Genomic DNA, 13095 nt, shown 5'->3' on the forward strand with positions numbered 1-13095 from the left:
CAGCACCAAATAAGCAGGAAAAAAAAGCCAGAAGTGGCGCTGTGGCTCAAGTGGTAGAGCACTAGCCTTGAGCTGAAGAGCTGAGGGACAGCGCCGAGGCCCAGAGTTCAGGCCCACGACTGGACCCACCCGCCCCCCTTCAAAAAATATATTTGTGAAAAAACTAATAAAATGGCCAGGCGCTGGTAGCTCACACCTGTAAATCCTAGCTACTCAAGAGGCTGAGATCTGAAGATCATGGTTCAAAGCCAGACCACACAGGAAAGTCCATGAGACTCAACTCCAATTAACCACCAGAAAATCAGAAGTGGTGCTATGGCTCAAGTGGTAGAGCGCTAGCCTTGAGCTGAAGAGGTGAGGGCCAGCGTCCAGGCCCAGAGTTCAAGCCCCATGACCAACCAAAAAAAAAAAAATTAATAAAATAAATGCTTCAAAACTGATAGTTTAAACTCTAAACAATTTTAAGGAAAATAATGTGAAATTTTTTATGTTCCCATTTAAGAAAAAGCATAATATACATCAAATATTAAGCTAAAGAAACTTACATGAAAATTGGACAATATTAATAATTTGATCAAGTAACCAAAAATAATGTTTTACAAATGTATTACTGGAGAAGAATGTAGTTCTAACTATTGTAACTGCTAATTAAAATAGATTTTATTTGAATGAATTAGGTCAGTTACAGCAGACTAAAACCTAGTACATAAAATTAGTGTTCTACACTAGCGATCTTGTTCAAAATTTTTTTTTCCTCAATCCTGGGGCTTACACTCTGAGCCTTGATGCTGTCCCCGAGCTTTTGTGCTCAAGGATAGCATCCTACTACTTGAACCACAGTTCCACTTGGAGTTTTCTGGTGGTTAGTTGGAGATAAGAGTCCTACAGACTTTCCTGTCCCCGCTGGCTTCAAACATGATCCTCAGGTCTCAGCCTCCTGAGTAGCTAGGATTATGGACATGAGTCACTGACGCCCAGCTTGTCTATATTTTTAAAAAAGAGTATTCAGAATGAGGATAGGTAGGAAAAACTGGGAGAAAGCAAAGGAAGTGATGACATTGTCCAAAAAGAATGGTAATTTTTACCTGACTTATATAACTGTAACCGCTCTGAACATCACCTTTATAGTATCAATAAAAAATTAAGAATATTAAGATCAACAGAAGAGGATAGCAGAGAAGCAATAGGGAATCACCTTACCTCTCTCTAATCAAACAAATTTAGGACCTTAACACACACTTCTCCCCCAAGAAATCAACAACAACAAATATATGAACAAATAGAGAATGACAGGATCGGGGAAAAAAAACTAATAACTTGTACACAGAAGGACCAAAACCTGTGAAGAGCCGTCCCCCAACCCCCATCCCACACTGACAGCACAGCTATGTGGCTGCCCAGGACTCCAGGACCTGACCAGTGAGACTGCAGCACCCAGACACATCCAGACACAGAAAACTTCCACAGCACAGGGACCTGGCCAACACAAAGAGCACCAGAGACCAGCAACATGAAATGGAGACATCCAGACTCAGAGAACTTCCACAGCACACCGGTCAGCCCACAATCAACACAAGGATCAGTGAGTACCCTCCCAATGACCCCACCACCACCACAGGCAAGACCAATGCTGGTGGTGACACACAGACCTTGGCCCAGACCCCTCCCTCCCATTCAAGGGGCACCACATTTTAAGAGGACATAGAAACCAGAGCCCTTCCTAACTCCCCCACACCCCACCAGCGAGACACCACCAGGACTCATTCTAGGTGGACACTAGACCAGGACTGTGTCCTCCATTGTCCTGGATACTGGCAGGGAAACCTGAAACAGCACAAACTCCCATGTACTCATGAGAACCTGCCCCTTCCAAAGCCTCACACCCATCTCAGAGGCTTTAATCTAACCTTCCCAGCCACCACCACAGACCAGACCCAGCTGCCAGCAGAGAGTTCCCTGGCTCGGGGCCAAGTCATGCACGTGTCCAAGCTGAAGGCCAAGTGCTGGTTACCTACAAGGTGACCAACTAGGGGCCCAAGCACAGACAAACTCCCACATGTCCATGGGGGCCCACACCTCTGAGGCTCGCACACATCCCAAAGGCCTAAATCTAGCCTTCCCAGTCCCCACAACAGACAGGACCAAGCACCCTCCAACTGCAGAGAGCTCACTGGCCTGGGGCTAAGCTAGCCCAGGGGCAAGTATGCAAGCACAAGTGCTTGGTGCATGGGGATGCACACAAGTGCTTGCTGGCCCAGGGGCCAAGTAAAGTCTAGTTCACACTAGGTGAACCAGCCCAGGCAAAGTGCGGGCCACCACATATTGGGCGCCAACAGCCAAGCTGGGCCAGGTCCCTGACAATCCTTGAACCCAAATGAGTAAATCACAACGAAAGATTACAAGATTCATGAACAATCAAGACAATAAACCAAATCCAAAAGCCAACAAAAAATTCAGGGAAGGACCTCAGTGAAAGTGAAGAAGAGATGGAGGACAAAAGAATGATTAAACATATGATGACAGAATTGGACAATGAAATAAAAAGGGAGATGCAAGAGTACAATTTCAAGAGTACAAAGAAGATCCAGGACTCCCAAAACTGATATGGAGATAAAAACAGAAACATATCCATCCCATTAAAAGACAAAATTAACACTATGAAAACTGATCTCGGAAGCATAAAAGGTTCAATTTCTACATTGCAAACCACAATGGAATGCCTAACAGAATAAGTAAAACAGAAAACCAGAATATCAGGAGTCAAGAATAAAACAGGAAGTGGAACAAAAAGTCAAAGGGGTGGAAAAAACACTCAGAACCTATCAAAGAGAAAGACAAGAATTGGCAGATTCAGCCAAGAGATCTAATTTACCCATAATTGGGATTAATGAGGGAGAAGAATTCAATACTAAAGGCATCAAAACCCTATTCAGTAAAATAATAACAAAGAACTTCCTCAATCTTACTAGAAAAAAAAAAATCACCCACCTGACAGAAGCATACAAGAACCCCCAGTAGACAGGATCCAAGAAGAAACACTTCTAGACATCATAGTACAAACATTAAATTTGAAAAGCAAGGAACTGATTTCAAATGCTGAAAAACCAAAGAAGGAGCTATATTACAATGGAAAGAAAATTAGAATCACTGCAATCTCTCCACACAAACTTTCATTGCAAGGAGAGCCTAGAATGGTATAATCCAAACCCTGAAGATCAACAACTGCCAACACAAACAGCAAAGCAATCATTTACATTTGATGACGAAACTAAAATCTTCTAAAACTAAAACCAGACAAACAAAAAAGGAAATCATGAATAGTAAAACCAGCATTATAAACAATACTAAAGGGAAGTATAAAATCTGAAAAAAATAATCAAAATCAAGGAAACACATTAAACAAAAACCACTAGAAGACCAAGAAGAAAGAAGCAAAACACAAGCCGGGCACTGGTGGCTCAAGCCTGTAATCCTAGCTACTCAGGAAGCTGAGATCTGAGGATCGTGGTTCAAAGCAGCCTGCACAGGAAAGTCCGTGAGACTCTACTCTCCAATAAACCACCAGAAAACCAGGAGTGGTGCTGTGGCTCAAGTGGTAGAGTGCTGAAGAGCTGAAGAGCTCAGAGACAGTGCCCAGACCCAGAGTTCAAACCCCAGGACCAACAAAAAAGAAAAAAAAAAGAGTAAGAAGCAAAATATAGGAAATCAAGAAAATAACAGGTAACATGACACTTCTCTCTATAATAACTCTAAACATTAATAGACTCAATTCCCCAATCAAAATAAAAAGAACAACAGATGGGATCAAATATCAAGATTCATCCATTTGTTGTCTCCAAGAGAACCATCTCACATAGTAATAAAGGAAATGATCCATGAAAAACCGACAGTGGTCAATATCTGTGCACCAATATACTGAACAAATACATTTGGACTTACAAAACAGGACAGACCCAAACCTAGCCTTCCTCCAACTGGAAGTAGTCAAAAGTCTGTGAAGTTCTTAAATGTTGTATATAATTTCCAGTTTGGAGTATCATTGTTTTTAAGGCCATCTAATCCTGACAACCCCTTGGTAAAATAGTCTAAGGTTATAGGTTCCTGGCTAAGTAGGGTCAGCACCCCTGAGTCAGCTTGAAGAAGTTACAGAAGATGGATGATCTTTGCCCATAAATCCCCTTTAAGACCAAGGGACCACAGTCATTTTTTGAAAAATGAGGGCAGGATAAAATGGAAGAGGCATGGAAAACTGTGGTAAGAAGTGTGCAAGTGGGGCTGGGAAAGTGGCTCAGTGGTAGAGTGCTTGCCTTGCATCATGAGGCCCCGGGTTTGATTCCTCAGCACCACATAAGCAAAAAGAAAAAAAAAAGCCAGAAGTGGTGCTGTGGCTCAAGTGGTAGAGCACTAGCCTTGAGCTGAAGAGCTGAGGGATAGCGCCCAGGCCCAGAGTTCAGGCCCCATGACCGGACCAAAAAAAAAAAGTGTACAAGTATGGAGGCTACACTTACAAAAATGGTTACAGACTTAAACCTTCCGTGTCTGTCTATATCTGGTTATTTGTCACCCTGGTAAATTGCCCTGGGCCTCTGCCTAAAACTGTCTTGAAAACCAATGGGGCCTCAGCCCAACAACCCTATGTAAAATATCCTTAGCCAGTCTATGTAGAAAGGTGTGCAGTCTATGCAGGAGGTGTGACACTCCATTGAAACTGCTGGGACACAATACCACAGCCCAGCCCAGATCCAGCCCATCTCTTCTAACCTGGAGATTCTGCATGGAAAAAGTTCAAAGATGGTCTATTTTATCTGCTGGACTTCCCTTCTCCCCTTGGGGGGGAGGGGTGTTTAGGATTTGGCCCTAAAAAAATCAATGAGTTGATTGGACATAAAAACCAGTTGGGAGGGGCTGAAAAGGTGGCTCAGTGGTAGAATGCCTGCCTTGCATGCATGAGGTCCTGGGTTCCATTCCTCAGCACCACATAAGCAGAAAAGCTGGAAGTGGTGCTGTGGCTCAAGCAGTAGAGCTCTAGCCTTGAGCTGAAGAGCTCAGGTACAGCACCCAGGATCAGAGTTCAGACCCTACAATGGATCAAAAAAAAAACAAAAACAAAAAACAGTGGGGAATGTGAGAAGCAGAGGGGCAGGACTTCCTTTCCCATGCTGCCATCACCACCACACAGGCGGGGCCACTGGGGGACGGGGCACCGATATACACAGGCTGGATGTTCCAGGGAGAGAGGAGGAGACACGCTGCAAGAGTCTGCAAGAGATGCAACTCCTGGAGCAGAGCAGTGACTGGGCTCTCCTCAGGCTTGAGGAGAGCATGGGCTGACAGAGAGGCCTGCACAGAACCGAGAGGCCTGTGGAAAGGCCTGTGCAGAGCCAAGGTCTGCACAGAGGCCAAAGATCTGTGTAGAGCAGAGAGGCCTGTGAAGGGTGGAGAGGCCTATGGAGAGCCAAGAAGCCTGCGGAGAACAGTGAGCCCTGCGGTGAGGCCTGCGTAGGTAGAGCCCAGAGGCCTTCAGAGAGCCAAAAGGCCAGCATAGAGGCCTGTGGAAAGCCGAGAGGCTCACAAAGAGCAGAGAGGGCCATGGAAAGACTTTCAGTGAGCAGAGAGGCCTGCTGAGAACACAGAGGCTCGCAGAGAGGCCTGTGGAGAGGCAAGATTTGTGGGAAGGAGGGAAAGCAAAAAGGAAAAAAACTCACCTCCTTGGAGGTTGCAGCTGCTCCTAGTTCTGAGGTAACCTAAGATAGGGTAGTTGCAGACCGACTAATAAAACTCCTTTGTCCCCCTTAACCATACCTCTGTGGATTTTCTCACTCACAGGTCCTAACAGAACTACAGACCAATTTCTCTGATGAACACAGATGCAAAGCTCTTCAATAAAATACCAGCCAACAGAATCCAGAGACAAATCAAATAAATCATGCATTATGACCAAGTAGGCTTCATTCCCCAGATGCAAGTCTGGTGTAACATACGCAAATCAATAAATGTAATTCACCAAATCAACAGAGACAAGGACAAGAACCACATGATCATCTCAACAGATGTAGAAACAGCCTTCAGCAAAATACAATATCCATTCATGTTCAAAGCTTTGGAAAGGCTGGGAATAGAAGGAATATTTCTTAAAATAACAAAGGCTGTATGTGACAGGCGCCACAGCTAACTTATACTGAATAGGGAAAAACTAAAACCATTTCTCCTAAAATCAGGAACAAGGCAAGGATGTCCACTCAATTCACTCCTCTTCAATTTAGTTCTACAAGTCCTAGCCAGAGCAATAAGGCAAGAGAATAACATAAAAGGAGAGAGAAAGGAGAAATTAAAGTATTCCTATTTGCAGCTGACATGATCTTATACCTAAAGGACCAAAAAAAAACTCCAACTCCAAACTCCTCAAGCTGATCAACCACCTTGGCAAAGTAGCAGGATACAAAGTTAACCCACAAAAATCAGTAGCCTTTCTGTATGCCAACAATGTACAAGAGGAAAGGGAAACAGGAAAACAACCCCATTTGCAATAGCCTCAAAAAATTACCTAGGAATTAACCAAAGATGAAAAAGTTTTTATAGCAAAACTATAAAAATCTGAAGAAAGAAATCAGAGAGATAGTACCCAGGTCCTGAATTCAAGTCCCATGACTAACAAAAAAAATGAACTAGAAATCAAAGAAGATACCAAGATATGGAAAGACCTTCCATGTTCATGAATAGGTAGAATTAATATTGTGAAAATGGCCATACTTCCAAAAATTATAAACAAATTCAATGCAATTCCCATCAAAATCCCAACATCATTCTTTACTGATACAGAGATGCAATCCACAAATTGATATGGAACAACGAAAGACCTATTCGCTAAAGCAATTCGGGGGGGGGGGGGAGGAAGCAATGAGAGCAGTATCACAATACCAGATTTTCAAACTCTACTACACAGTCATAATAACAAAAACAGCTTGGTACTGGCACAGATTAGACCCAAGGACCAATGGAACAGGTTAGAAGACCCAGAAATAAAACCACATACTCAAAGCATCTGATATTTGACAAAGGAGCCAAATACATACAGTAGGGAAAACAGCCTCTTCAACAATTGGTGTTGGGAAACAGGGTAGCTATATGCAGAAAACTAAAAGTGGATCCCTGCTTCTCATCATGCACTAGTATCAATTCAAAGTGGATCAAAGACCTCAATGTGAGACCCAAAACTCTGAAACTACTGCAAAGGAGAGGAGAAATAGAACTTACAGTTATAGGCAGGAACTTCCTGAATAGAGTCCTAGGGGCACAACAGATAGGAGGGAGATTGGACAAATGGAACTACATTAAAATAAAAAGTTTCTGCACAGCCAAAGACATAGTTACTAAACTAGAAAGATAGGCAACCCACTATGAAAAGATCTTTACCAGCAATATATCAGACAAAGGCCTAATATCCAATATATATAAGGAGCTCAAGAAACTAACCCTTCTCAAACTTAATACACCCATTACTAAATGGGCAAGGGAGCTAAGGAGAGATATCTCAGAAGAGGGAAGAACAGCAAAGAAATACATGAAGAAATGCTCATCATCCCTAGCCATAAAAGAAGTGCAAATCAAAACAACCTTAAGATTCCACCTCACCCCAGTAAGACTGGTCAACCTGTGAACTCAAACAACAAATCTTGGTGGGAATGTGGGGGAAAAGGAACCCTACTGTGCTGTTGGTGGGAATGTAAACTAGTACAACCACTCTGGAAAGTAGTCTGGAGATTCTTCAAAAAACTAAACATAGACTTTACCTACAACCCAGCCATACCACTTCTAGGCATCTACCCTGAACATCATGACCCAGGATATGATAAGGACACCTGCACATCCATTTTCTCTGTCATACTATTCACAACAGCCAAAATATGGAAATCATCCAGATGCCCTACAACAGATGAGTGGATCCAAGAAACGTGGTACCTATATACAATGGAATTTTACACAGCATTAGAAAGACTAAAACAATGTCATTTGCAGGAAAATGGATGAAACTAGAACAAATCATGGTAAGGGAGGTAAGCCAAGCTCAGAGACTCAAACAGTACATGTTCTCCCTGATATGTGGAAGATGTAAAACACACTGGGATATCACAAATTATATTGGATTGTAGATACTCACACACCAAAAGAAACCAAAAGAAGATAGTTTTAGGAGAGAATCACAAAGGTGTAACACCCAAACACCTTTTCATATATATATAAAATAATATACATACTGAAATGAATTCCAAAGATATGGAAACAAAGGACTTTTTCTTAATTTCTCTTTTTCTTTTTCAGATGATTCTGTATTCTTAACCTACATATGGTGTATTCACATGCATATCTGTGGAAGGGTCAGAGGAGGGCACAGAACTTGAGGAAAAAGGATGAAAAGGTAGTAGAGTGCAATGAACATTGATGAAAGTGAACTATGCAACTCATGGGTAGAGATGGGAGGGAGGGAATGGGAAAGAATGAGGGAACAGATGAAACTGTATGAAAGGAAATGTACTTATTACTTGATGCATGTAAATATAGCCCTGTGTATTATCTCTATAACAATATTTTTTTTAAAAAAATATTAAGATCAACAGAACCATATACTGATGGCGCATGTTTATAATCCTAGCCACTCATGAAGCTGAGATCTGAGGATCATGTTTAATGCCAGATCAGGCAAACAAATCCAAGAGATTATTATCTCCAGCTAATTAGTAAAAGGCCGGAAGTGGAGGCGTGCCTCAGATGGTAGAGCACCAGCCTTTAGTGAAAAAGCTAAGCAAGAGATGAAGCCCCAGTGTCAGCACATAGAGAAAAAAAACAACAAAGAAATATTCAAGTGAACATTAGATTTTTTTCCATTTTTGTATTTTAGAAATAAATTAGCTATTCATTTAATTCCACAGAATTCAGCCTCTGAATCAAATTACTTTCAATAAAATATTAGAAAGAAATTCCAAAAGAAACATACTTATAACCTGACATATAAAACTGTTATCCCTCTGTATATCACCTTTATAGTAACAATAACTTTTTTTAAGCCTAAATAAGCTACTGCAAGACAAATTTTGTGCTTTCAGAAAATGTACATTTCCAATTGTCCTTACAGAAAAATGATTAGGAGACAGAGAAGAGTCTGACACATTTTTTTAATTTTATTGTAAAGTTGCTATACAGAGGGGTTACAATTACATAAGTAAGGTAATGAGTACATTTCTTGTTGAACACTGGTACCCACTCCTTTGGTTTTTCTCCCACTATCCCTTCCTTTCCCCACTCCCTCCCTTACAGTTTTGAAGACAAATACTATAGTAATACAAAATATTAAAATATGGCCCAGTAATAGCTTCTGTAAACAAACTGGACAGGTCCTACCTACATTTTAAAAAAAAGTCATGATAAACTTTTCCTTACCTTTACATTTGGCTTTTTTGTTGAAACTCCTCTGTACCAACCTAAAACAAAGCATATAAAGGGTATTAAAATCATATTGTTGTTGTTTTCTACAAATGAAAATAGTTTGTTTTGTTTTTTGTTGGTCCTGGGACTTGACTCTGGGCCTGGGCGCTATTCCTCAGCTCTTCAGCTCAAGGCAAGCACTCTACCACTTGAGCCACAGTGCCATTTCCAGTTTTCTGGTGGTTTGTTGGAGATAAGAGTCTCATGGACTTTTCCGGCCCAGGCTGGCTTTAAACCACGATCCTAGATCTCAGCCTCCTACATAGCTAGGATGACAGGCATGAGACACTAGTGCTCAGCAAAAATAGTACTTTTTTTGTGTGGAAACACCAGGGCTTGTACTCAGGATCTTGTACTTTTACTCAACTTTTTTGCTCACAGCTACTGCTCTATTACTTGAGCCATGTATCCAGTCCATCATTTTGCTGGTTAATTGGAGACTTTGCTGGTTAATTCACAGACTTCTGCCCATCCTTGAACTGCTATACTCCAGATCTCAGCATCTTGAGTAGCTAGGATTACAGGCATTAGCCACCAGTACTCAGCTTAATAGAAGTAACACACACACACACACACACACACACACACGTATACAAAACTTTCCTTAACATACAAACTGTGGCCTTATTAGGCCAACTGTTCAAAAAGGAACAGTTCATTTAGTATCCTGATAGTTGACTGCATTTTAAAAATCAGATATATATTGTCCTTAGGTGGAATCTTTAGAATCTTGCAATATAGATAGATCAATGTCATTTGTAAGCCAGAATGCTTTGATTCATCCCTTCTTATTTATATGTGTTTTATTTCTTTCTCTTGCCTAATATCTCGCTAACATTTCCAATACCAATCTGAGTAAGACCAATGAGGGTGAACAACTCTTTGTTGCCAATCTTAGAGAAAATGATTTCAGCTTTACCCTATTCTACATAATGTTGGCTGTGAGTTTGGCATACAGAGCCTTTATTTTATTACAATGAGGTATCATCACTCTAATAGAATATATTCAGAGCCACAGCCTTTATCATGAAGGAATATTGAATTTTATCAATACTCTTTTGGCCTCTCTTGAGACAAATACACTTTTATCTTTCAATCTGTTGATGTATTGAATTATTTTATTGATCTGCATTTGGTAAAACCTTGTATCTCTGAGATGAAATCAACTAATGCTCCTTCACTTGGGAATGATAAAATGAGACATGTATTTGAATGTAAACATTATTTATTACATTTACCAAAAATGATAAACTCCCTAAAATAAACTGTGCATTACACAGTAAAGACAAAAAATTCAATAATGTACAGCTCACAAGTCCACATTAAAAAATTAAATATTTGCACTCTACATGCACAATATTTGTAACTAAATGTGATTAAAAATTAAGGTAACAAATGAAACATTCTTAGATATGTTAATTTATATTTTATATTAGGGATTTTAGAATGTAAGAACTGTTTAAAGTATATTCTACTTGGTAATATTCACACAAAAGAAATAAAAATATGGAAATTCCTTAAATTAAAAAATAACCATGCCAGGCACCGTTGGCTCATGCCAATAATCCTAGCTACTCAGGAGGCTGAGATCTGAAGATCATGGTTCAAAGCAAGCTCAGCAGGAAAGTCTGTGAGTCTCTTATCTCCAATGAACTACCAGAAAACGGGAAGCAGAGCTGTGGCGTAAGTGATAGAGCATTTGCCCTGAGCTGAAGAGCTGAGGGCCAGCGCCCAGGCCCAGAGTTCAAGCCCCACAACTGACAAAAATAATAATAATAAAAATAATCATATAAGAAGGGATTGATCATATATTCATACAAAAAACAGAAAAATGTTAAACCTCTTAATGGTAATTAATGTACAAAAAGAAGACACTGATAGCACTTAGATAAATAATAGAAGTGGAAAAGATAGAAGTGGAAAAGAAACAAATGTGTGTTTACCATCACCAATGCTAAGTATTAGTTCCTGTATGAATGAAATGGAGGAGAAAAACTGGGTTTATCTTTGTTAACTATGAATCACATCTTCTGTGATTAGTCATGCTAAGCACATTTTAGATATAAATGAAAAATCACTTCAAATTAATAAGAAATAAAAAAGTATTTTTTCTCTTTTAATCTTAAGTTATACAAGCAAGTGAAACACAAAGTACAAAAAAAAGTTTGGAAAAATGTTGAGTCGCGAGTATAAATTTATGAAAAATTAAATAACGTAAAAGGGATGAATATTTTAATATGTAAATAAAATGATAATGACCTGAGTGCCAAGGTACATGCCTGTAATCCAGCTACTTGGAAGGCACAGCCCAGAGGATCAAGAGTTTAAAGACAGTGCTGACAATGTTCATAATACTTAAACAACAAAAAACCAGGGTGAGGGCATGGCTCAAGTGATGGAGAACTTGAGACTGCCTCACATGCTTGAAGTCCAGGTTCAGTCCTCAAAAACACAAAAATGTTACAGGTAATGACCTACCCTTCCACCATAGTCTGTGCTAGATGCTATCAAAACTGAAATTTCAATCACTGCTGACTATCACGTTAGTAAATATGCATCATCCTTTAGATTATGAACCAATGCAAATGAAACTGTACTAGCTCAAAGTACCACTGCAATTGTACTAACAGAGACTAAAGAACAATGTAAGCAGTATTAACCCAAAGAATGAAGTCTCTGTGTATACCAGGCCACACAACAATCAACAATCAGTAACCCTTTACAAAGATTCCAGATGCAAAGCATTCAAGATCAAAAGTACCAAATGCAGGTCAACAAAAAGTGCCCTTTGACAAGAAGTTTCAAGATTTTTATTTCATGGTATGTGTTTCTTATTCTCAAAATGAAAACAAATACAGGCCTATTGACCCTCAACCTCATCTAACAGCAGCACAGACAGTAGACAGGTAGTAGGCAAACACAACGAAAAAGGTAGAAAAGACAGAGCACAATTTCCCTTGCGCCTTATGACTTAAAAGTTTTATTGAAAAAGCATTTTATGAAGGACAGACTTGCATGACAACACACTAAAGACAAATTAAGTAACCAATTGTGAATGAGAGTCAAAAACAAAACTGAAAACCTTTCAAAATGTCTTTCTCTTTGACTTGAAAAAAAACAGACCTCCAAATTTCATTGCAGTAACAAGCAAGAAAAAAAGGATGTATCAGTAAAACTAAAAAGGTTGACATTGAGGGCTATCTAAGTAATAGACTTCAAGGAAAAATCCCTAAAGAAGTGAATTATAGCAAATCAAAAATTTTGCATATGACCCTCCAGTCCTGAAACTACCAAATCTGTAAACTGGTATACAAGAAAAGGCTCCAAGAAACCCAGCAGAAAGCACCAGCTGCAAGGCTGGAGAGCTGAGTAGAACCAATTTACCTTCAGAAGAAAACAACAGCACCCTCAATGACTTTTCATCAGAAATACAGTAGTCAAATAATAATTATAACGAATCATTAAAAGGCTAAGAAAGGGGCTGAGAAGGTAGCCCGGTGGTAAAGTGCTTGCCTTGCATGCATGAGGCTCTAGGTTTGATTCCTCAGCACCACATAAAGCAGAAAAAGCCGGAAGTGGCGCTGTGGGCCAAGAGGTAGTGTTAGCCTTGAGCTG

General features: G+C 40.1%; 1 protein-coding gene across 1 annotated transcript in view; it reads right to left on the reverse strand.

Annotated features, from left to right (window-relative positions):
• Positions 1 to 13095, reverse strand: part of Dock3 (dedicator of cytokinesis 3) — a 187819-nt gene that overhangs the window by 133643 nt on the left and 41081 nt on the right. The window contains exon 4 of the mRNA XM_013028052.1: positions 9436 to 9476. Coding sequence (XP_012883506.1) covers positions 9436 to 9476 — 41 coding nt within the window. The remainder of the gene's footprint in view (positions 1 to 9435; positions 9477 to 13095) is intronic.

The sequence above is a fragment of the Dipodomys ordii genome, unplaced genomic scaffold (genome assembly GCF_000151885.1).
Source record: "Dipodomys ordii isolate 6190 unplaced genomic scaffold, Dord_2.0 Scaffold107, whole genome shotgun sequence".
In the NCBI taxonomy this organism is placed as follows: Eukaryota; Metazoa; Chordata; class Mammalia; order Rodentia; family Heteromyidae; genus Dipodomys; species Dipodomys ordii.